The 26,327-nt window shown below is 42.2% G+C and overlaps 1 protein-coding gene across 3 annotated transcripts; it reads right to left on the bottom strand.

Annotated features, from left to right (window-relative positions):
* Positions 1-344: 344 nt before the first annotated feature.
* LOC311128037 (uncharacterized protein) lies at positions 345-25,851 on the bottom strand. 3 transcript variants are annotated; one of them, XM_084159981.1, is made up of 6 exons: positions 25,567-25,851; positions 22,344-22,602; positions 22,073-22,168; positions 6,354-6,678; positions 6,061-6,156; positions 345-2,498 (listed from the first exon to the last, which is right to left on the bottom strand). In XM_084159981.1, exons 3-6 carry the CDS (start codon positions 22,118-22,120, stop codon positions 700-702), a joined length of 2,268 nt encoding a protein of 755 aa, XP_084016107.1. In that variant the 5' UTR covers positions 22,121-22,168; positions 22,344-22,602; positions 25,567-25,851; the 3' UTR covers positions 345-699. The 3 variants fall into 3 exon arrangements, with proteins under 3 accessions (XP_084016107.1, XP_084016108.1, XP_084016106.1); XM_084159982.1 differs by lacking the exon at positions 25,567-25,851 and having other exon boundaries at positions 22,344-22,661; XM_084159980.1 differs by lacking the exons at positions 22,073-22,168; positions 22,344-22,602; positions 25,567-25,851 and adding an exon at positions 10,350-10,726.
* Positions 25,852-26,327: the final 476 nt, after the last annotated feature.

Raw genomic sequence — 26,327 nt, 5'->3', positions numbered from 1 at the left:
GCGGGCCCATGTTGACTCCAATGCTTCCCACAGTTGTGTCAAGTTGGCTAGATGTCCTTTGGGTGATGGACCATTCACAGGAAACTGTTGAGCATGAAAAACCCAGCTGCGTTGCACCTACTACCATACCCCGTTTAAAGGCACTTACATTTTTTGTCTTGCCCATTGACCCAGTATATGTCATGGAAAGAGCAGGTGTTCTTAACGATTTGTACACTCAGTGTATGTATATACACATGTATAAAAATGTATTCTGTAAAAATACAAGAATTCCTTCCAAATTTTTGCCCAATCAGGACAATCACCTTTTCAGTCACCTGAATAACTAATCTTGCGGTCCTATGTAGCTGACGGACAAAAATGTTAATGAGTAGTTCTGATATTTTCACATGAATTAGGTGTTTAATGATTTACACAATAGAAAAATATATATTGTAAATGATTCAGCACACTGTCAGAAATAAACGTCTCCATGAAAATGTGAGCTCATGAACATTGACCCTAAGACTTATAATAAGATCTTCAAGCATTACAGCAGGCATGCATCTCATTTCCTAAAGAACGTTATCTAATTTTCAACAAGGCTATCTAGAAACTCACCCGAGAACTTTTCACTCTACTGACTACATCCCTGATGTTCATGATGTCTGAAAGCAGGAAGTTGCCCCACTGTGAATGATAGAGATTATATCACTGAGTCTACATAACAGCAGCATTATGGCAAGCACTCCTGTCTCTACCTTCTTTCTTATTTCTGAAAATGCGGTCAGAAGATTTACGGGACTGATCGCGTGTCGCTGCCACACCATTACAGCTATGGTTTTTGTAGTGTCTTATGTCAGAAAAGCCCTTTCCACATCTCTTGCAATAGTAAGGCCTCACTCCAGTGTGGACTTGCATGTGGGCTTTGACATTGTTGGCTTGGCTGAAACCTCTCCCGCAGACATCACATTTGAATGGCTTCTCTCCTGTGTGGACTCGCTCATGCCTTTTGAGATTGGTGTTGACTGCAAAAGTCTTGTCACAATAGCTACATTTGAAGGGCTTTTCACCTGTATGGGTACGCTCATGTCCTTCAAGAGCTTGCTTAAGAACAAATTTCTTGTCACAGTATTTACAAGCGTAGGGCTTCACTCCATTGTGAAGTCTCATATGATAGTCAAAAGTATGTTTATAGGCAAAGGTCTTTCCGCAAATGGAACAAGAGTATTGCGTTTGTTCCGTGTGAATTCGTTGATGGTTTTTCAGAGTTAGCATGGAGCTGAAGCTGTTCAAACATATGTCACAACTGAATGGCTTTGTTGAGGTTCCTGGTCTCTTGGCAGTTCTCGTTCGCTCTTTCCTCTTTCGTTCTCTCTGCTTCTCTCCTTCAGCTGTGTGCCATTTGAGATGGTGTCGTCTCATTTGAAAATTGTACATAAAAGTCTTCCCACATAGGTCACACATAAATGGTTTGGTTGCCCCATGACGGTGCATGTGAGCTTTTAGGTCGGTGGACTGAAGGTAGCTTTTTCCACACACTATACATTTGTACGGTCTCTCTCCTGTGTGAAGCACTTGGTGTCTCACAAGGTTTCCTTTATGGCCGAAAGCAGCTCCACATGTCTCACATGTAAATGCCTTCTCCCCTGTGTGAACAACCATGTGGTTTTTGAGGCTGCTGCTTGTCACAAAGCTCTTACCACACTCAGAACATGAGTGTGGACGTACACCTGTATGTCTTCGCATATGAATATTTAGGCCACCATGCTGTCTGTAACTCTTCCCACATACAGCACAGCTGTATGGTTTTTCACCGGTGTGGATTCTCTCGTGCTCGATAAGCAGAGCCCTTGATGTGAAACCCTTTCCACAAGTCAGGCACTTGAACGGTCTCTCCACTGCATGAACAAGCTGATGTCGTTTCAGATCTTTCTTGGTAGACAATGCATTTCCACAGACTTTGCAACTGAATGTTTTTTCTCTGTGACGCAACATGTGATGTTCAAGCTGCTTAGACATTCTGAATGTTTTGCCACATTGACCACAAGCGAATGGCCTCTCTCCTGTGTGAATTAGCATATGACGTACCAGCATGCGGTTCAGACAGAAGTTCTTCTCACAAACGTCACACTTGAAGGGTATTGTGTTACTTAGCTTGTGAGCTTCCAGTGACCCCTTCCTGCTGAATGTCTTTTCACAAACATCACACTTGAAGGGTCTTGTGTGAGTTAGCTTGTGTTGTACCAGCAGGTTGTTCCGGCTGAAGGTCTTCTCACAAACATCACACTTGAAGCATTTGGATTCTTTGAATCGTATCCCTTTAGTAGTATGGCTGTTTATCTGGCTTTCCTGGCAGTCTCTCTCGTTGCCCTCTGGCAGAGCAGCTCTCATATGCTCAACGTTGGAGTCAGTGTCTCTTGGGGAGGGGTCTGTATTCAGTCCATCTGTGTCTCCCAGAGAGGAGTCACACTCCAATGAAGACATCTCTGTGGGCTTACTGCAAACCTTTGCAGGACCTAAAGATAAGGAATATGAGCATATACACATTATAAAACTATAAATTAAAACAGGTTTTTCAAATGTGAGGATTATACAAAACTAATTTCATTTATTGAAAGTAAGTAGCCTTGTCTGTGCCACCACGGCCCATAAGTCCAGAGCCTATGGAGTCGAGCTGGGCGATATGGCCTAAAAATCACATCTCTATTTTTTCAAATTTATGGGCGATTCACTATAGATATATATATACAGTGAGGGAAAAAAATATTTGATCCCCTGTTGATTTTGTACGTTTGCCCACTGACAAAGACATGATCAGTCTATAATTTTAATGGTAGGTTTATTTGAACAGTGAGAGACAGAATAACAACAAAGAAATCCAGAAAAACGCATGTCAAAAATGTTATAAATTGATTTGTATTTTAAATGAGGGAAATAAGTATTTTACCCCTCTGCAAAACATGACTTAGTACTTGGTGGCAAAATCCTTGTTGGCAATCACAGAGGTCAGACGTTTCTTGTAGTTGGCCACCAGGTTTGCACACATCTCAGGAGGGATTTTGTCCCACTCCTCTTTGCAGATCTTCACCAAGTCATTAAGGTTTTGAGGCTGACGTTTGGCAACTCGAACCTTCAGCTCCCTCCACATATTTTCTATGGGATTAAGGTCTGGAGACTGGCTAGGCCACTCCAGGACCTTAATGTGCTTCTTCTTGAGCCACTCCTTTGTTGCCTTGGCCGTGTGTTTTGGGTCATTGTCATGCTGGAATACCCATCCACGACCCATTTTCAATGCCCTGGCTGAGGGAAGGAGGTTCTCACCCAAGATTTGATGGTACATGGCCCCGTCCATCGTCCCTTTGATGCGGTGAAGTTGTCCTGTCCCCTTAGCAGAAAAACACCCCCAAAGCATAATGTTTCCACCTCCATGTTTGACGGTGGGGATGGTGTTCTTGGGGTCATAGGCAGCATTCCTCCTCCTCCAAACACGGCGAGTTGAGTTGATGCCAAAGAGCTCCATTTTGGTCTCATCTGACCACTTTCACCCAGTTCTCCTCTGAATCATTCAGATGTTCATTGGCAAACTTCAGACGGGCCTGTATATGTGCTTTCTTGAGTAGGGGGACCTTGCGGGCGCTGCAGGATTTCAGTCCTTCACAGCGTAGTGTGTTTCCAATTGTTTTCTTGGTGACTATGGTCCCTGCTGCCTTGAGATCATTGACAAGATCCTCCCGTGTAGTTCTGGGCTGATTCCTCACCGTTCTCATGATCATTGCAACTCCACGAGGTGAGATCTTGCATGGAGCCCCAGGCCGAGGGAGATTGACAGTTATTTTGTGTTTCTTCCATTTGCGAATAATCGCACCAACTGTTCTCACCAAGCTGCTTGGCGATGGTCTTGTAGCCCATTCCAGCCTTGTGTAGGTCTACAATCTTGTCCCTGACATCCTTGGAGAGCTCTTTGGTCTTGGCCATGGTGGAGAGTTTGGAATCTGATTGACTGATTGCTTCTGTGGACAGGTGTCTTTTATACAGGTAACGAGCTGAGATTAGGAGCACACTCTTAAAGGGAGTGCTCCTAATCTCAGCTTGTTACCTGTATAAAAGACACCTGGGAGCCAGAAATCTTTCTGATTGAGAGGGGGTCAAATACTTATTTCCCTCATTAAAATCCAAATTAATGTATAACATTTTTGACATGCGTTTTTCTGGATTGTTTTGTTGTTATTCTGTCTCTCACTGTTCAAATAAACCTACCATAAAAATTATAGACTGATCATTTCTTTGTCAGTGGGCAAACGTACAAAATCAGCAGGGGATCAAATACTTTTTTCCCCTCACTGTGTGTGTGTGTGTGTGTGTGTGTGTGTGTGTATGTATGTATGTATGTATATATATATAGAGAGAGAGATTTTAAAAAGTCCTCTAAATAAGCTTTGTTGTACAATTAAAAGGTAAAATAGACTGCATTTCAAACAGTCAGCAATAATCTAATGACTTCAGGACTTCTGAAGTTATACCTAGGCTAAAAATCCTTCCACAACCATAAGACACACTAATAATGTCATTATTTTATCAAAGTGCACACAGCACAGGATGAGCGAAGGAGACCAAGAAGACAAATGCTCATAAAAATGGGAAATAAATTCAAACCTAGATTCTTGCGATACAGGCATTTGGAACGTCGCACTAACACACGCATTTGAAATAATAGAATGAATTCGATATATTGCCTTGCCCTACTATAGAGCTAATTTCTATGTAGCATGAGGCATCTTGATATACAAATACACTAGCTGGACAGGACGCTAGTCAAATTTCGTTAATCAAATAACTCTACCAATATATGGAAATCTAAATATTTGTTTACATGAGCATTAAAATCAACATACTTTGACCGGTGTTTCCTCCGACACATTGATGCGGCTGGCTTCCGGGTTAAGCAGGCAGGTGTTAAGAAGCGCGATTTGGCGGGTCATGTTTCGGAGGACGCATGACTCGACCTTCGTCTCTACCGAGCCCGTTGGGGAGTTGCAGCAATGAGACAAGATCGTAATTGGATCGCAATTGGATATCACGAAATTGGGGAGAAGGGGGTAAAATAAAAAATTAACAAAAAATAATATTAATATATACTACATCATCTAAATTTCATTCAAAATTCAATTAAAATAAAAAATATTTTACAAAAATACAATTGCTCTGGTTTGTTTTAAATCTGAAGCGAATAGCCTACAGTTGGGAAGTAGGGTTGTGACAAAAATGAAAGCACGAAGCAGACCAAACTCTTTGGTCCTTTAAGAAGCTGCTGTATGTAAAATGTGTGCTATAGCTTGGAAAATAAATACATGTGACTGAGAACATAATAGTCCTAGGCGTATCACAATTTTCCAAAATACAATCATGGGGAAAACACAAAAGACAGAAAAAACTCAAATGTAACTCTCAAATTGAGTGAACAGTAGGCCTATAGCCTATTGCTAGTGGAGAGCATCGCCCATTTACCCGGTGAGTGTGCATACTCACTGTCTTTATCATTGGGTGAGTCCGTGCAACTGGAAAGTTATTTTTAGGACAGTATAATTTCCTCCTCCAGGCTAGATGGATGTCAATCCCCTTTTCGTAGGCCTAGATTAGATGATCGCATTCAGGATGAGGTCGTTTTTATTGATATCAGTTTTTTAGTGTCAGCAGAGTAGGGTACCCTGTCATAATCGCATGAAATGTGTTTATAAAAGGCCATATTTTTCCCAGATCCTCCTAGGAAATGTTCCTTTAGCTGGGGCTGAGCTCCGAATGTGTGCAAAGATAGAAAAGCATTGTTCAGAATGCTATTTTTTGTGAACAGTGAGTTATTATATTCCTAATTTATGACTATCCAACCACATTTTGAATATTAGGCTATTTTACATTAGTCTGCAAATGTGATGATAAATACAAAAATAGCGTCCCCAAACTTGAAACTCACTCGCCGCATATGCTCTTTCCATTTTGGCCCATTTGCTTCCTTTTGGTTCCTAGTGAATAAGACCCTGGTTTGGTAACCATTATTCAAAATAAAATCATTTTAAGGATTACCTGCAGAGACCGACATTGCGTTAGTGACCGGGTTTGCTTGACTGACATTCCCTGGCAATGTTGAAGCCGCTGTCATTCCAGGCAACATTGGTAGATCTAAAACATAACAAGCATACTCGCATTTTAACTTTCTTTCCACAAAATGGTGTGTGATGTAAGTAATGTAGGCCTAAATTGATACAAAAGAACATCAACAGGCCAAGGACTAATAGCTAACTTGCTAGCTATAGATAAAGCATAGGCAGTAATGAATGTAGGCTAGCTAAGTAGCTAGCTAGGTCTATAACACTCACCAACTGGTGGTATTGCAAAAATCATTCCATTGAGCAGAATATGCGTGGGTCCTTTCGGTTCTGCTTGAGCCTGCATTTTAGCCAGAGACGTTCTATAATGTTCAGCCTTCTCAGTCATTGCCTTCATATCTTCATTCATCTGCTCCACCTTGGTCTTCATATCTTCATTCATCTGCTCCACCTTGGTCTTCATATCTTCCTCCATCTGCTCCACCTTGGTTTTCAGTTTCTCGTTTTCATTTTGTAAACTTGAGGAGGACACTAGGAATAGTTGGCAAATTTTACGAATAGCCTCCCCTGTCACCAGATTCATAATTGTGCAAAGCTGTGAAGAGAAATTGAAAAAAAGGTTACCTAAGTAGCTAGCTGTGCAGCCAGCTACGCTGAAATGAGGATATGAAACCAGTAAGTTAGCTAACTAGATGGGCTAGCAATAGAGCTCGCCAGCTTGTAGTCATAGAAAATGGAAATAAGTTACCTCTGGTTTGTTCAGCCATTCCTATGGGGAAAGAATAGGGTTTTGAAATAAACACAGAAAAAAAGGTCTGAGGTTAACACAGGCTTAGGGGATCTTATAGGTTTTGTTCTATGATATAATATTAGTCAGTTAACCTGGCCTTTATGAACTATGAAGCCTTTGTGCTTTTTCTGATGACAAACACTTCAAAATTCACAAAAAGTAAAGTTAGCTGATTAAGATTATCTCATAGAACAAAACTTATACGATCTCCTAAGCCTGTGTTTACCACAGACCTAACTTCTGCCGTTTATCCAAAAACCCTACAAAAAACTCCATTCATTTCCCCATAGGCTTTGACTAACGAACCCATGGCGGTGTTTATGCCTACAAAAAGATGACATTACCAAAGACAGTACAGCATGAAGATAGGCAGAAACTGCTTCTCCAATAGAAATCCCGATCACGCTTGTAGGCTAGTTAAGCACATGCGCAGAAACACGTCATTGGATCTAACGGTCGTCTCGCGCAATACTGCTCATGTGCAGGCCGTCAAATCAAAAGCACTCCTTCGATATATAAAGCAGTTTTTGACTAAAATTAAAACATGTCAGTTTGTCACTTTCACGAGGTTGGTGTAATAACATGTTCAACTACTTAAGACAATGGCTCAAATCTAGGTTGTGCCTTTAGATTTGGAAGAAGTTTTCACTTCTCTCATTGACTTCTCAAACCCCAAACCAGTCTGCTTAATCTGTTTCGCAAGTGTTCCCGGAAGTCTCGCGATGTTGCGCCTCTGGGTTTAGAAACTCTGACATTACTATTGAATAAACAGAATATTCCTCATTTAAGTTAATATGGGTTCAATTGAATAGTAATTGAAATATGGACACTGACTGTAGGCCTATAACCTCATGTAGCATAATATAATATTAACTTCTGCAGAATTATGCATTTCTTGCAGTAAAATTATACAACAAATGTTTATTTTTTCTCGGGAACAGAAGTGGAGAAATATGATTTATTTATTTCGGCATCTCTTGAGAAAATGCGAATGCGCGTGTAATATGTTATATTTGACACTTATGCAGACAGTATTTCAACCACATAAAATATGCACCCAAGACAAACTTAAGTCTTATCAGAAACGTGTTTCATCGTTTTCCCAGCTTTTCATTTCCTTAAAACCAGTCAAACTGATGACATTTGGACATTTTGCACAGGACCAACCTTTCCACTGTTTGAGTTAATGCGTTCTCTCTCCGGTCCCTAAACAAAACCTCCAACTTTACCAGTGTTAACTACATTTCTAGTGAGCAATACTTTAGTCTTCTGGGGCAACAAGTTATGACAGAAGAGAAGCTGCATGTATCAAACTATAGTTGACAAACAAATAGCCTACCAAATGTCGGAAATAAGCAGAAAGTTGTCTAAATTGGGGGTGAAAGTAGCCAGTAGGCTATATGGTCCAGTACAGAGTATCAGCAAAATAAATTATGAAATGATGTAGATCGAACTGCACAGGTAGCCTACTTTTTGAAGCGATTTGTTTGAAAACATCACACAACACCCATGCATGATATGCGAAACGTGATAAGATGTTTACATGCCACAGTATCATGTCTAAGATCAGCATATACCAGGCATCTTACCCAGGTTTCTCATAACCGGGATACAAGCTTTTTCGGGTTATTGTAAACGTGATATGATGTTTACATGTGTCAACTTAAAAACAGAATACTTGAGTATCCCCGAATAATAACGGGATATTGGTGTATATGTAAATGTGGTCAATGAGAGAAGTGAAAAATTCTTCCTTAGTTGTTCATTTTCTCAAAATCTAAAAAGGCACAATCCGGTGACACTGCTTCTTAAAAGTCCAATACCTTGATAACTTGACCGCTGACATGCAAAACATTTAGGAACTCTATCAACAGTGGACTAATGAAAATAAATACCAAAAAAGTTTGAGTGAAATGTTCCTTTAAGTAGTAGAACATGTTATTACTCAGACCTCCTGAAAGTTACAAACCGACACGTTTTCGTCCAAAACAACTTTATATTGAAGGAGTGCCTTTGATTTGACAGCCTGCACATGAGCAGTTAGGCGTGGGATGACCATCAGACCCGATGACGTGTTTCTGCTCATGAGCTTAATGGTGCTTTCAAGCCAACTGGTGGTGCTTTCAAGATAGCTGGAACTGGTAAATTTTTCAGAGTCAGAGCTTGTTTTTTCCCCAGTTCCCAGTTGTTTTGAACACACTGAAGTCGAAAGTCTGAGATTTCCGAGATCCCAGTTCCCAGTTGTTTTGAACACAGCATGGGAACTTTGATGAAAAATACAAGGTCAAATCATGATGTCAGTGATCTTCAGGTCGGAAAGTCTGAGCTCTAGAAAGAGGCACGAGTTCCTGAGTTGGAATTCCAAATTGAAGTCTAAAGTCAGATATTTCCGAGTTCCCAGTTATTTTGAACGCGGCATTGCTAGCCAAAGTCACATTGACATCGCTTACAAGCACGATCGGGGATTTCTATTGGAGAAGCAGTTTCTGTCCATCTTCATACTGTATGGTCTTTGTTGTTGCTCTCTATAAGTAGAGCTAGTTAGCTAACTTGCCATAGTTACACCAAAGATTATCATAGTGGATAAACTACTCGGGCTCCCGAGTGGCGCAGCGGTCTAAGGCACTGCATTTCAGTGCATGAGGCGTCACTACAGACCCCCTGGTTCGATTCCAGGCTGTATCACAACCGGCTGTGATTGGGAGTCCCATAGGGCGGCGCACAATTGGCCGAGCGTCGTCCGGATTTGGCCGGTGTAGGCCGTCATTGTAAATAAGAATTTGTTCTTAACTCACTTGCCTAGTTAAATAAAGATACAATTTAAAAAAGATAATGGGTAACGTTATACTGACAAGATACTTGTCTCTCCGCCCAAACAACGAGAGTCGTTGCCCACAAAGCGATACTTTTTTCAATATTCGTTGAGGGTTAACGTCAACCGCCTGTATTCAATGGAGAGAGATGCTATGCTACTAGGCCTCATGCTATAAATATGTATAGCCATCTGGAGACAACTCTAATAACGTTTTTTTTTTATCTCAAAGTTGCGGGTCTGTCACGTGTCCTACTTATATCAGTACACTCGTAACAACCTATGAACATTACGGCATTTCTAATCAAATAAATCTCACATAGCAAATAAGCCATTCACTTTTTTGATGACCAAATTCGACACTCCTTGACCTCACACAAAAACTCCTTGCTTGCTTGGTTGGCGAAAAAACGCCACATGCCGGAGGGAGACTGACTTTCCGCCGAGTTAGGCATCCCTTTACCTCTTCCTCTCTGCTACCAGACAACGTAACGTATAAGCACATATTTTTTTAATCATTGTTCTGTGGTATAACATTAGCTAGTTAGCTAAAGTTAGACGTTACGTAGTTTTTCAACGCTGTCCGCCATGTACCAATGATTGTAGTCAGAGATCCATAGTCTTTGCTGTAGTACAATTTGCGCTGTATCCTACAGCTACTCACCTCTCTCTCCGGATTACTAACGTTCGGGTAAGAGTTTGGAACTGAGGGCAGAAATCGGCTAATTTCTGTCATTGTCGTCTCGACGACAACGGCCATAATCGATGTTGTTTCTAACTGAAACATATTGTAACAAGCTGTAGCCATTTTGCGCTCAGACTGACTCATTCGCATAGAATACGAACCAAGCACGCTAACCATCTAGGCAGCCAACATTGGCAGCTCCTGGTGCAAAAATAAATAAAACCTCGCCTTTCTACAATGTATATAATTAAAACGTGATTTTAAACTTAACCACACTGCTAACCTTAAATTAAGGCAGACAATTTTGTGGCGTACTATCTAGTGGAAACCCAGCACTTGCCAGCATTGAAGCTAGTTCAAATTTGGTCACGTGATCATGCGCCTAATTTTCTAAATAAAAGTCCCCCTGACTTTTATTTATTTATTTTTATTGACTATTACCTTTGTGGTTTTCTGATTTAAAAAAACACAATGATCGTTTGAACTTAAACATACATTTATTGAAATGCAAACAAATGTTTAAATCAATTATCAAAGTTATACTGTATTTAATAGTATATTGGTGATGCTTTTAATTATAATCCCCTGTGAAAAACAACAACACTGTTGGAGGTTTTAAAAGTTAACTACTGTCAAACAGGATTAATTTGTTTGAAGAGAACATTTTCATACCCACACGTTTGCTTCTGTACCGTTTCAAACTATAGAAGTTGTTCAAGTGAATGGGGTGTTTCAGAATCCTCAGACCCTCCACTAATAGTGCCGCGTTCAAGACAACTAGAAGATGTCCGACTTGGAAACAGTGTCGAAAGATGATCTCAGTTTCCCACTAGGAAAGTATTAGAATCAACAAATAGGAAGCTCTATGCAAAAAAACATATGCACATTTTAATTCGGAGGTTCCGAGGTGTCTTGAAAGCACCATAGGATCCAGTGTAGCAGGTAGCCTAGCAATTAAAAGCGTTGGGCCAGTAACTGAAAGGTTGCTGGTTGGGATCTCCGGCCAACTAGATGAAAAATCTATCCAAATAACCCTAATTGCTCCTGTAAGTCGCTCTGGATAAGAGTGTCTGCTAAATAACTCAAATGTGTCAAACCATTCAAGTTTGCATCATTTGGGGCGTTTTTATGGGGTACAGATACTGTCACCTGAACCTAGATGAATGCAGGATGATGGTCAAGCTAAAACAAAAGATTCTGAATCAATGGACTTGAAAACCATGTCAGTGGAGGAAATATATATTTTTGTCTATCAAAGTGGAATCAATTGATGAAAACAAGATCATTATGGAACATCAAACTAGTCACTTAGATACAGATCATGGTGTTGACCATCATGAAAACTGAAACGAGTCACTTAGATACAGATCATGATGTTGATAATCAGACAGACGCTCAGACAGAGGATGAAGGTGTCAGATTACCAATAAAGACTGATCAAAAACAAAGTCAAGACTCAACATCAATGGTCTTAGAAACCATGCCAATAGAGGACATGGATTTTCAGCTTTTCTAAGTGGAATTAATTGTTGAAAACAAGATGAGTACAGCAACTCAAACTTGTAACCTAAATAATGATTATGATGTAGAAAATTCTGATAATAACAAAACATAGCTCAAACAGAGGATGGGAGTGTCAGGTCATCAGTAAATGTAGAGGTGAAATAAATTCAACATTCTAAACCATGACAATGGACCTAAATCCGCTGCTGTCCATCAGAATTGAATCAACAGATGAAAGTTAATTCCTCACAAGAGGATCTATTGCTCAATGGCAATTGTACACTGAGTGCAGAAAACATTAAGGGCACCTACTCTTTCCATGACATACAGTCCATTCGGGAAAAAATAAAGGGAACACAAACAACACATCCTAGATCTGAATGAATGAAATAATCTTATTAAATACATTTTCTTTACATAGTTGAATGTGCTGACAACAAAATCACACAAAAATTATCAATGGAAATCAAATTTATCAACCCATGGAGGTCTGGATTTGGAGTCACCCTCAAAATTAAAGTGGAAAACCACACTACAGGCTGATCCAACTTTGTAATGTCCTTAAAACAAGTCAAAATGAGGCTCAGTAGTGTGTGTGGCCTCCACGTGCCTGTATGACCTCCCTACAACGCCTGGGCATGCTCCTGATGAGGTGGCGGATGGTCTCCTGAGGGATCTCCTCCCAGACCTGGACTAAAGCATCCGCCAACTCCTGGACAGTGTGGTGCAACGTGGCGTTGGTGGATAGAGCGAGACATGATGTCCCAGATGTGCTTAATTGGATTCAGGTCTGGGGAACGGGCGGGCCAGTCCATAGCATCAATGCCTTCCTCTTGCAGGAACTGCTGACACACTCCAGCCACATGAGGTCTAGCATTATCTTGCATTAGGAGGAACTCAGGGCCAACCGCACCAGCATATGGTCTCACAAGGGGTCTGAGGATCTCATCTCGGTACCTAATGGCAGTCAGGCTACCTCTGGCGAGCACATGGAGGGCTGTGCGGCCCCCCAAAGAAATGCCACACCACACCATGACTGACCCACCGCCAAACCGGTCATGCTGGAGGATGTTGCAGGCAGCAGAACGTTCTCCACGGCGTCTCCAGACTGTCATGTGCTCAGTGTGAACCTGCTTTCATCTGTGAAGAGCACAGGGCGCCAGTTGCGAATTTGCCAATCTTGGTATTCTCTGGCAAATGCCAAACGTCCTGCACGGTGTTGGGCTGTAAGCACAACCCCCACCTGTGGATGTCGGGCCCTCATACCACCCTCATGGAGTCTGTTTCTGACCGTTTGAGCAGACACATGCACATTTGTGGCCTGCTGGAGGTCATTTTGCAGGGCTCTGGCAGTGCTCCTCCTTGCACAAAGGCGGCGGTAGCAGTCCTGCTGCTGGGTTGTTGCCCTCCTACGGCCTCCTCCACGTCTCCTGATGTACTGGCCTGTCTCCTGGTAGCGCCTCCATGCTCTGGACACTACGCTGACAGACACAGCAAACCTTCTTGCCACAGCTCGCATTGATGTGCCATCCTGGATGAGCTGCACTACCTGAGCCACTTGTGTGGGTTGTAGACTCCGTCTCATGCTACCACTAGAGTGAAAGCACCGCCAGCATTCAAAAGTGACCAAAACATCAGCCAGGAAGCATTGGAACTGAGAAGTGGTCTGTGGTCACCACCTGCAGAACCACTTCTTTATTGGGGGTGTCTTGCTAATTGCCTATAATTTCCACCTGTTGTCTATTCCATTTGCACAACAGCATGTGACATTTATTGTCAATCAGTGTTGCTTCCTAAGTGGACAGTTTGATTTCACAGAAGTGTGACTGACTTGGAGTTACATTGTGTTGTTTAAGTGTTCCCTTTATTTTTTTGAGCAGTGTATATAATAGTTAAATATCACATTTACGTAAGTATTCAGACCCTTTACTCAGTACTTTGTTGAAGCACCTTTGGCAGCCTTGAGTCTTCTTGGGTATGATGCTACAAGCTTGGCACACCTGTATTTGGGGCGTTTCTCCCAATCTTCTCTGCAAATCCTCTCAAGCGCTTGTCAGGTTGGATGGGGAGTGTCACTGCACAGCTATTTTCAGGACTCTCTAGATGTTAGATCGGGTTCAAGTACGGGCTCTGGCTGGGCCACTCAAGGACATTCAGAGACTTGTCCCGAAGCCACTCCTGCGTTAGCTTGGCTGTGTGCTTAGGGTCGTTGTCCTGTTGGAAAGTGAACCTTCGCCCCAGTTTGAAGTCCTGAGCAGGTTTTCATCAAGGATCTCTCTGTACTTTGCTCCGTTAATCTTTGCCTCGATCCTGACTAGTCTCCCAGTCCCTGCTGCTCAAAAACACCCCCACAGCATGATGCTGCCACCACCATGCTTCACCGTAGGGATGGTGCAAGGTTTCCTCCAGATGTGACGCTTGGCATTCAGGCCAAAGAGTTCAATCTTGGTTTCATCAGACCAGAGAATCTTGTTTATCATGGTCTGAGTGTCTTTATGTGCCTTTTGGCAAACTCGCAAGGGGGCTGTCATGTGCCTTTTACTGAGGAGTGGCTTCCGTCTGGCCACTCTACCATTAAGGCCTGATTGGTGGAATGCTGGAGAGATGGTTGTCCTTCTGGAAGGTTCTCCCATCTCCAAAGAGGAACTCTGGAGCTCTGTCAAAGTGACCATCGGGTTCTTGGTCACCTCCCTGACCAAGGCTCTTCTCCCCCAATTGCTCAGCTCTAGGAAGAGTCTTGGTGGTTCCAATCTTCTTCCATTTAAGAATGATGGAGGCCATAGTGTTCTTGGGGACCTTCAATGCTGCAGACATTTTTTGGTACCCTTCCCCAGATCTGTGCCTTGACACAATCCTGTCTCGGAGCTCTATGGACAATTCCTTCGACCTCATGGCTTGGTTTTTGTTCTGACATGCACTGTTAACTGTGGGACGTTATATAGACAGGTGTGTGCCTTTCCAAATCATGTCCAATCAATTGTATTTACCACAGGTGGACTCCAATCAAGTTGTAGAAACATCTCAAGAATGATCAATGGAAACAGGATGCACCTGAGCTCAATTTCGAGTCTCATAGCAAAAGGTCTGAATACTTACGTAAATAAGGTATGTTTTTAATACATTTGTAAAAATTTCTAAAAACCTGTTTTCACTTTGTCATTTTGGGGTATTGTGTGTAGATTGATGAGGAAAAACATGTATTTAATACATTTTAGAATATGGCTGTAACATAACAAAATGTGGACAAAGTCAAGGGGTCTGAATACTTTCCGAATGCGCTGTACCAGGGATCATCAACTAGATTCAGCCGCATGCCGATTTCTTTCTTGAGCGGATGGTCGGGTGGCCGGAACATAATTAAAAATAATTTGTAGATGTCAAATTGACTGCAAGAAGCCCAAACATATATAATATTTCACTAAAACAATCTCAAAACTTGCTTACATTTCTATACGATCACGTCTCTCTGTTGTGTGGGAATACTTGGGAATAGATTTCCAAAATTAAAATCACCTCGAGCTGATTTCCTGGTGTTTTTAGTATTTTATGTCCAATAATGAAAATAGTAGTTTTTTTCCTCAGCAAACTTCGGGGGCCAAATAAAGCCACACACGGGCCGCCAGTTGGGGAACCCTGAGATAGATTGACCAGGTGATTCCAGGTGAAAGCCATTCAGAGGGTGAATGGGCAAGACAAAATATTTAAGTGCTGCTGGCACCCGCCCACCCGACTAGAATCACCACTCTCGACGGGTCTGACCTAGAGTATGTGGACAACTACAAATACCTAGGTGTCTGGTTAGACTGTAAACTCTCCTTCCAGACTCACATAAAGAATCTCCAATCCAAAGTTAAATCTAGAATCGGCTTCCTATTACGCAACAAAGCCTCCTTCACTCATGCTGCCAAACATGCCCTCGTAAAACTGACTATCCTACCGATCCTTGACTTCGGCAATGTCATTTACAAAATAGCCTCCAACACTCTACTCAGCAAATTGGATGTAGTCTATCACAGTGCCATCCGGTTTGTCTCCAAAGCCCCATACACCACCCACCACTGTGACCTGTACGCTCTTGTTGGCTGGTCCTCACTACATGTTCGTCGTCAAACCCACTGGCTCCAGGCCATCTATAAATCACTGCTAGGCAAATCCCCACCTTATCTTAGCTCATTGGTCACCATAGCAGCACCCACCCGTAGTCTGCGCTCCAGCAGGTATATCTCACTGGTCATCCCCAAAGCCAACACCTCCTTTGGCCGCCATTCCTTCCAGTTCTCTGCTGCCAATGACTGGAACGAATTGCAAAAATCTCTGAAGCTGGAGACTCTTATCTCCCTCAATAACTTTAAGCATCAGTTGTCAGAGCACCTTACCGATCACTGCACCTGTACACAGCCCATCTGAAATTAGCCCACCCAACTACCTCATCCCTATATTGTTATTTATTTTGCTCTTTTGCACCCCAGTATCTCTATTTGCACATAATCTCTTGCACATCTAGCATTCCAGTGTTAATACTATTGTAATTATTTTGCACTATAGCCTATTTATTGCCTTACCTCCATAACTTGCTACATTTGCACACACTGTATATATATTTTCTGTTGTATTTTTGACTTTATGTTTTTGTTTTACCCCATATGTAACTCTGTGTTGTTGTTTTTAGCGCACTGCTTTGCTTTATCTTGGCCAGGTCGCAGTTGTAAATGAGAGCTTGTTCTCAACTGGCTTACCTGGTTAAATAAAGGTTAAATAAAAAATAAAAATAAAAAAAGTGCCTTTGAACGGGGTATGGTAGTATGTGCCAGGCGAACTGGTTTGTGTCAAACTGCAACGCTGCTGGGTTTTTCACGCTCAACAGTTTCCCGTGTGTATCAAGCATGGTCCACCACCCAAAGGACATCCAGCCAATTTGACAACTGTAGGAGTCAACATGGGCCACCATCCCTGTGGAATGCTTTCGACAGTTTGTAGAGTCCATGCCCTAACGAATTGAGGCTGTTCTGAGGGCAAAAAAGTGGGGATGCAACTCAATATTAGGGAGGTGTCCTTAATGTTTTGTACACTCAGGGGTGTTTTCTCAGACTATCCTTGACTAAATTGCTCTTTTAAACTGGACTAACTGAAATGGCTTTTCTCAGACATGGTTTAATAAGTCTAGATTTAAAAAGTCAGATTTCCAGAAGGACGATTAGAGTTAATCTAGATCTAAGTGAAGGTTTAGAGGCAGGTTTAACTTCAGATTAATGGATGTTGGCCCCCAGGTTCACCTTGGCAATAGAGGACAATTGATTACTTGGACTGTTTGAATGATTATCAGAAAGCACCACCAAGGCCAGACAGAAGGCGCAGTTATAGACAGGAGCAACCCACTGAATGATTTTGATTAAATCAATTTCAGTGACCATTTCCATATGTACAAAGAAATTGCAGCCAACACTTGTTTGCTTGAGCCAAGGCTTTCATCTGACTCTCTTTGGGGAAGGCCCATCCCTCCTTCCCTACAAGTACTAACCATCTTGAGGTTTTTGGCATCTGGAACCTTCATTGTGAAACAGGAGATTTGTGTGGTGGAAGTGAACCGACAGTATTCAGAATGGTCCACAAAGTCTGCAATGCTATATGTGAACTGAAAGACAATTATGTTAAACAAAAATATAAATGCAACATGTAAAGCGTTGGTCCCATGTTTCATGAGCCGAAAAAAAATAGCTTTTCCATACGCACAAAAAGCTTCTCAAATTCTGTGCACAAATTTGTTTACATCCCTATTAGTGAACTCTGTTCGGGAAACCGTCCATCAGTGTATAAAATATTCTCACTGATTAAAGCAACCATCCCCTCCCAATTCAGACAGTCCCAGAAATATTCTTGCTTGAGAAATTGCTCTTTGCTAAGAAGCTATTTGTTTCTTTACCATTTTAATTGAAAACAATCAAAGTGAGGTACTTAATTGTTACCCAGAAATTATATATTGATATAAAAACAGCTGATTAGGACCTTTAAAAACAACAATTCCTTCAAAATTCTTGCCCAATAACCTTTTCAGTCACCTGAATAATCTAGCGGTCCTATGTAGCTGACGGACAAGAGTATAAATGTGTAGTTCTGATATTTTCACACAATATAAATAAATAACAGCGTAAATGAGAATGTGGGCTCATGAACATTGACCCTAAGACATAGCAAGATCTCTAAGCATTATGGCAGGTACGCATCTCATTTCCTAAAGAACGCTTTATCTCATTTCCTACAGGGCTTTCCAGAAACTCACCCCAGAACTTTTCACTCTACTGAATACATCCCTGTTGTTCCTGATGTCTGAAAGCAGGAAGTTGCCCCACTATGAATGATAGAGATGATATCACTGAGTCTACAGTGAGGGAAGAAAGTATTTGATCCCCTGCTGATTTTGTAAGTTTGCCCACTGACAAAGAAATGATCAGTCTATAATTTTAATGGTAGGTTATTTGAACAGTGAGAGACAGAATAACAACAAAAAAATCCAGAAAAACACATGTCAAAAATGTTATAAATTAATTTTTATTTTAATGAGGGAAATAAGTATTTGACCCCCTCTCAATCAGAAAGATTTCTGGCTCCCAGGAGTCTTTTATACAGGTAACGAGCTGAGATTAGGAGCACACTCTTAAAGGGAGGGCTCCTAATCTCAGCTTGTTACCTGTATAAAGACACCTGTCCACAGAAGCAATCAATCAATCAGATTCCAAACTCTCCACCATGGCCAAGACCAAAGAGCTCTCCAAGGATGTCAGGGACAAGATTGTAGACCTACACAAGGCTGGAATGGGCTACAAGACCATCGCCAAGCAGCTTGGTGAGAAGGTGACAACAGTTGGTGCGATTATTCGCAAATGGAAGAAACACAAAAGAACTGTCAATCTCCCTCAGCCTGGGGCTCCATGCAAGATCTCACCTCGTGGAGTTGCAACGATCATGAGAACGGTGAGGAATCAGCCCAGAACTACACGGGAGGATCTTGTCAATGATCTCAAGGCAGCTGGGACCATAGTCACCAAGAAAACAATTGGTAACACACTACGCCGTAAAGGACTTAAATCTTGCAGCGCCCGCAAGGTCCCCCTGCTCAAGAAAGCACATATACAGGCCTGTCTGAAGTTTGCCAATGAACATCTGAACATCCAAAATGGAGCTCTTTGGCATCAACTCAACTCGCCATGTTTGGAGGAGGAGGAATGCTGCCTATGACCCCAAGAACACCATCCCCACCGTCAAACATGGAGGTGGAAACATTATGCTTTGGGGGTGTTTTTCTGCTAAGGGGACAGGACAACTTCACCGCATCAAAGGGACGATGGACGGGGCCATGTACTGTCAAATCTTGGGTGAGAACCTCCTTCCCTCAACCAGGGCATTGAAAATGGGTCGTGGATGGGTATTCCAGCATGACAATGACCCAAAACACACGGCCAAGGCAACAAAGGAGTGGCTCAAGAAGAAGCACATTAAGGACCTGGAGTGGCCTAGCCAGTCTCCAGACCTTAATCCCATAGAAAATCTGTGGAGAGAGCTGAAGGTTCGAGTTGCCAAACAAGGGTTTGCCACCAAGTACTAAGTCATGTTTTGCAGAGGGGTCAAATACTTATTTCCCTCATTCAAATGCAAATCAATTTATAACATTTTTGACATGCGTTTTTCTGGATTTCTTTGTTGTTATTCTGTCTCTCACTGTTGAAATAAACCTACCATTAAAATTAGACTGATGTCTTTGTCAGTGGGCAAACGTACAAAATCAGCAGGGGATCAAATACTTTTTTCCCTCACTGTACATAACAGCAGCATTATGGCAAGCACTCCTGTCTCTACCTTCTTTCTCCTTTCTTATTTCTGAAAGTGCGGTCAGAAGATTTACGGGACTGATCGCGTGTCGCTGCCACACCATTACAGCTATGGTTTTTGTAGTGTCTTATGTCAGAAAAGCCCTTTCCACATATCTTGCAATAGTAAGGCCTCACTCCAGTGTGGACTTGCATGTGGGCTTTGACGTTGTTGGCTTGGCTGAAACCTCTCCCGCAGACATCACATTTGAATGGCTTCTCTCCCGTGTGGACTCGCTCATGCCTTTTGAGATTGCTGTTGACTGAGAAAGTCTTGTCACAATAGCTACATTTGAAGGGCTTTTCACCTGTATGGGTACGCTCATGTCCTTTGAGAGCTTGCTTTAGAATGAATTTCCTTCCACAGTATTTACATTCATGGGGCTTCTCTCCACTGTGTAGTTTCATGTGATAGTCAAAAGTATGTTTATAGGCGAAGGTCTTTCCGCAAATGGAACAAGAGTGTTGATTTTGTTCCGTGTGAATTCGTTGATGCTTTTTCAGAGTTAGCATGGAGCTGAAGCAGTTCAAACATTTGTCGCAACTGAATGGCTTTGTTGAGGTTCCCTCTTCCCCAGGAATGTTCTCTCCTTCAGCTGTGTGCCATTTTAGATGGTGTCGTCTCATTTGGAAATTGTAAATAAAAGTCTTCCCACATAGGTCACACATAAATGGTTTGGTTGCCCCATGATGGTGCATGTGAGCTTTTAGGTCGGTGGACTGAAGGTAGCTTTTCCCACACACTTTACATTTGTACGGTCTCTCCCCTGTGTGAAGCACTTGGTGTCTCTGAAGGTTTGCTTTATGGCCAAAAGCAGCTCCACATGTCTCACATTTAAATGGCTTCTCCCCTGTATGGATTACCTTGTGGTTTTCAAGGCTGGATTTAGTTATAAAGCGCTTACCACACTCTGAGCATAAGTGCGGACGTTCACCTGTATGTCTTCGCATATGAACACTAAGGTCATAAGACAGTCTGTAACTCTTCCCACATTCAGCGCAGCAGTGTGGTTTTTCACCGGTGTGGATTCTCTCGTGCCCCATAAGCACGGCCCTTTTTGTGAATCCCTTTCCACAAGTAAGGCACTTGAATGGTCTCTCCAATGCATGAACAAGCCGATGTTGTACCAGATCTTTCTTGGTAGGGAATATATTTTCGCAGACTTTGCAACTGAATGTTTTTTCTCTATGACGCAACATGTGATGTTCGAGCTGCTTGGACATTCTGAATGTTTTGCCACATTGACCACAAGCGAATGGCCTCTCTCCTGTGTGAATTAGCATGTGACGTACAAGCAAGCGGTTCAGGTTGAAGATCTTGTCACAAACATCACACTTGAAGGGTCTTGTGTGACTTAGCTTGTGAGCTTCCAGTAACCCCTTCCTGGTGAAGGTCTTCTGACACATATCACACTTGAAGCGCTTGATTTCTTTGGATCGTGTCCCTTTAGTAGTATTGTTGTTTTTCTGGCTTTCATGGCCGTCTCTCTCGTTGCCCTCTGGCAGAGCAGCTCTCATATGCTCAATGTTGGATTCAGAGTCTCTTGGGGAGGGGTCTGTATTCAGTCCATATGTGTCTCCCAGAGTGGAGTCATTCTCCAATGAAGACGTCCCTGTGGGTTTACTGCAAACCTTTACAGGACCTAAATATAAAAGGAATATGATGATACACATTGTAAAACTATGGCCCAAGTTAAGAGGATATAAGAAAACGAAGTTGTCCAAAACCAATTTGGTTAATTAGCCAAATAAATCAACCAATATATGGCAATAGACATTTTTTCACATGAGCCTTAAAATAAACATGGTAGTAACAGCCTGTGTATTGTTTTCAAACAACTGGGTCCTATTCATTAGTGCACACCGCAGCAAAATATTTAGCAACAAAATGAACACAAGCGTTTCTTGGACAAGTTCAGGTAGTCACTCGCCAGTTTGGTTCCTAGTGTCCTGCTGAATGCTGGAGCACATTCAGCAGGACACAACGGTGTGCAACGTTTGATTCAACAGAAACAGTGCTGTTCTGAACGACCAGTTCAAGAATGTTGTGATTAAGTTGGCCCAGAGGGTGATTGTTTGCAGTACAAGTTTCGCGATTTGAAACAGTCACACATATTGATCAGGCCAAACCCACTTGACCCACCAAATGGGATTAAACATACCTAAAAGATTGAAGAATAGCGCGCACCGTTCTGGGAAAACATCTAGTTCAGGTACAAACCATCACGCAGCCATTGAACAAATATTGAACTAAACCGTAGACAATATTGAACTAAACTGAATGCACCCCTGGTTGGTCAACAATTATTCAAATTCACACCAACTTGAGGATATTACCTGCACGGACTGATGTTGCGTTAGTGACGGGGTTTGCTTGACTGGCATTCCCTGGCAATGCTGAAGCCGCTGTCATTCCAGGCAACATTGGGAGATCTAAAACATAACAAGCAAAATTACATTGAAACATTTACAACTCTGTCTCACTTTTCTTTCCACACAATGTGTGTGATGTAAGTTGATACAAACAAAACTATCAAAGATACGGGGAAAAACAATAATTTAACTAACTTGCTAAAGACAGTAATGACTGTTGGTCTATAACACTCACCAACTGGTTTAATTGCAAAGATGATTCCATTGTGCAGAACATGGGTTGGTCCTTTCGGTTCTGCTTGTGCCTGCACTTTAGCTAGAGATGTTCTATAATGTTCAGCCTTCTCAGTCATTGTCTTCATATCTTCCTCCATCTGCTCCACCTTGGTCTTCAATTTCTCATTTTCATTTTGTAAACGTGAGGAGGACACCAGGAATAGTTGGCAAATTTTACGAATAGCCTCCCCCATCACCTGATTCATTATGGTGCAAAGCTGTGTAGAGAAATGTGTAAAAAGTCACTACACTGAACAAAAATATAAAAACGCAACATGTATAGTGTTGGTCCCATGTTTCATGAGCTGAAATAAAAGATTCCAGAAATGTTCCATGCGCACAAAAAGCTTATTTCTCTCAAATTGTGCACAAATCTGTTTACATCCCTGTTAGTGAGCATTTCTCCTTTGCCAAGACAATCCATCCACCTGACAGGTGTGGCATATCAAGAAGATGATTAAACAGCATGATCATTACACAGGTGCACCTTGTGCTGGGGACAATAAAAGGCCACTCAACACAATGCCACATATGTCTCAAGTTGAGGGAGCGTGCAATTGGCATTAATGCTGCTCTTTAATTATTTTTAATTATCTATTTTTTACTTAACACTTATTTTACTTAACTGCATTGTTGGTTAAGGGCTTGTAAGTAAGCGTTTCACTGTAAGGTCTACACCTGTTGTATTCGGCGCATGTGGCAAATACAATTGTATTTTATTTGTAAATGTAAATTTGACTGCAGCAATGTCCACCAGAGCTGTTGCCAGAGAATTTAATGTTCATTTCTCTACCATAGCGTCATTTCAGAGAATTTGGCAGTACGTCCAACCGGCCTTACAACCGCAGACCCCGTGTAACCACGTCAGCCCAGGACCTCCACACATCCGGCTTCTTCACCTGGGGGATCGTCTGAGACCAGCCACCTGGACAGGTGATGAAACTGTGGGTTTGCACAAGCGAACAATTTCTGCACAAACTGTCTCAAGGAAGCTCATCTGCGTGCGCGTCGTCCTTACCAGGGTCTTGACCTGACTGCAGTTCGGGGTTGTAACCGACTTCAGTGGGCAAATCCTCACCTTCGATGGCCATTGGCACACTGGAGATGTGTGTTCTTCACAGATGAATCTCAGTTTCCACTGTACCGGGCATATGGCATACAACGTGTATGGCGTTGTGTGAGCGAGCGGTTTGCTGACGTCAACGTTGTTTACAGAGTGCCCCATGGTGGCGGTGGGGTTATGGTATGGGCAGGCATTAGCTACGGACAACGAACATTGTTTTCTATCCTCCCCAGATTCAGAATATACAATTTTCATTGTCATGGCATCTTGGTTCAATAGTTATTGACGAGATAAAACAGAATATCCAATATAAAACCAACTTTCCCTCTGTACCAAACCGAACCATATACCTACCAGCTCTCTAAAAAGTCAGGTAAACAATACTTTCCTGTGGATATTAGACTACCTAACATTATACAGCCAGCTACAGCAGAGGATGTGAAACCATAGCTACCTAGCAACATAGCTTAGGGCTTGCCAGGATATACCGACCCTACCGTTAAGCTTGTTTACACTGAGTTGCGCTGGGGTCTAATGCAATCATGGTTACATTAAGACACCGTGGAGCAGATGCGAGATATGGGTCAGAAAACATACCTCAATGTAAGGATGGGACATGCCACTGTACTCCAAATGTTACCTTTATCCACACTGCTCCATTGAGAAGATTGAAATACTGCTAGTTTTCTAGCAGTATTTCAATCTTCTCGGGGTATCAGTGTGGCTAGAGGTACACTTTTGAGTACAGTGGCATATCCATTCCATCCCTGCATTGAGGTACGTTTTCTGACCCATATCTTGTGCCGGCTCCACGGTGTCTTAATTAATGTAACCATGATTGCGTTCCGATCCCAGTGCAGCTCAGTGTAAACAAGTGTAATGTACAGGAGATTTGTTAAAGCTGTAATATGTAACTTTTTGGCCAACCAGACCAATAATCACATAGAAATGGGAGTCATTCTCATTGAAAGCAAGTCTAAGAAGTGGTAGATCTGCGCTATTTCTATGCTTCCCGTTCTTAAGTTTAATTTTTTAGTCTTTTACTTTCATTACATTACATTTACGTCATTTAGCTGACGCTCTTATCCAGAGCGACTTACATTATTATTTTCATACTGGCCCCCCGTGGGAAACAAACCCACAACCCTGGCGTTGCAAACACCATGCTCTATCAACTGAGCTACCTCCCTGCCTGCCATTCCCTCCCCTACCCTGGACGACGCTGGGCCAATTGTGCGCCGCCCCATTGGTCTCCCGGTTGCAGCCGGCTACAGCAGAGCCTGGATTCGAACCAGGATCTCTAGTGGCACAGCTAGCACGTGCCTTAGACCACTGCGCCACTCGGGAAACTTTCAGTTTTGCACACCATCATCAAACAGCTGAAAAAACAATATTTTGGGTTTTTTAAAATATATTTCACAGCAGTTTAGATGGTACAATGGTTCTCTACACTATACATTGCATGTCCCATAAACTGAAATTAGGCAAACTATTAGAATTTTAGCAACCAGGATATTGTGGAGTGATTTCTGCATATTGCACCTTTAAGAGCCCAAAGCTCAATCTGAACATTAACACTTGTGGCTTGAGGTATGGATAAATTGATACCTTGATAGGGTTAGGGTTCGTGCTCCCACTGGGCCATATCGCCATGTTACAGCGCTTGTTTACGTTAGACAAGAAGCAACCACCTGTGCTAATTAGCTATTTAGCGATTGACGTTTCTAAACGTTATAACACAGCGTAGGGATTGTAGTTCACATGAGGTAGTAGTGGGCGAAGCTAATGACTGTAGGGAGAAGGCAGAATGCAGCCTAGAGTTTGGTAGTTAATGCCGCGTTCACGTGCTAGTCGGAAATAGGAAACTCGGAAATTAGTCTTGCTAACTGGTTTAAATTATACACGTGCCGCGTTCAACCAGTTGTCAATTCGGACATTTCCGAGTTTCGTAGTTCCGACTAGGCCATGAACGCAGCATAAGGGCTTGCAGTAGTAATGATACCTAGCTAAACAAATGAGGAAGCTAATTTACCTAATCGACGTTAACTGTTAGCTAGCTGGTTGTAGTCACTACGCGCCCGTCATCACGCTGCTCTGTACAGTATTTGTCTGTGCTCACCTCTCTCTCCGGTTTACTGCTTTCGTTAGCGTCAGAGTTTGGTGTGTTTGGCAAAAGTTGGCTAATTTCTGTCATTACAGTCTCGACGACAAAGGCCATAATCGATGTTGTTTCTGACTGGAACATATTGTAAGATGACATTTTGCCCTCACTCATCCACGTAACGTTAAAATAAAAACTATAGCTAGCTACATGTGTTAGCTAGCATCTGTTGGCTACCGATGTGAAGCAGGCAATAACAGAAATATCCAAAGGATAGTCTTCTCTTTGGTTAATAAATGGAGGAAAGTATAACGCCCGCCCAGCATACTGTCGACCAATCGCGTTCACGTTGTCATGGTGCGTCACGAAAACCCTTGTAAAAAGTCAGGGTGTAGTCACAGATGGAACAATGACATTAGATTCAAAACAACTGGGACCTCGGGGGAAAAAAAGGTCCAACCAGGGTTTTATGGCCGACTACATCAAAATGTTGTATTGCCGCCACCAACTGGACGATTAAATAGACCATTCTTAATAGTCATTCTAACAATCCACTTCTTCCTTCTTTTAGTTCTCCATATCTCCCTTCTCAGGCTCTAGGACCTGAAAAGGTGGTACCGCTTTTGCTAATATTCCATGTAACTCCTTTGCTGTGAAATCTTTCAGCCCCAGGAACCGCTCCGCCACAATCACAATGATTTCAATCTTCCTAGATCTTTTCTCCACCCTGGCAGTACCATTTATCACCATTATGATAAAGACCACAAAGTCCACCTTTT

Source organism: Coregonus lavaretus, assembly GCF_964263955.1.
Source record: "Coregonus lavaretus genome assembly, chromosome: 4".
Classification (NCBI taxonomy): Eukaryota; Metazoa; Chordata; class Actinopteri; order Salmoniformes; family Salmonidae; genus Coregonus; species Coregonus lavaretus.
This window is presented reverse-complemented; position numbering and strand designations above follow the sequence as displayed.

Excerpts from the sequence above, each read along its gene's own strand:
- LOC311128037 (XM_084159980.1), bottom strand. The coding sequence starts at position 10,547 with ATGGTTAGCGTGCTTGGTTCGTATTCTATGCGAATGAGTCAGTCTGAG. Across the intron at positions 6,679-10,349 it reads TTAGTAATCCGGAGAGAGAG|CTTTGCACAATTATGAATCT; the intron begins GTGAGTAGCTGT and ends TTCTCTTCACAG. Across the intron at positions 6,157-6,353 it reads TTTTGCAATACCACCAGTTG|ATCTACCAATGTTGCCTGGA; the intron begins GTGAGTGTTATA and ends GTTATGTTTTAG.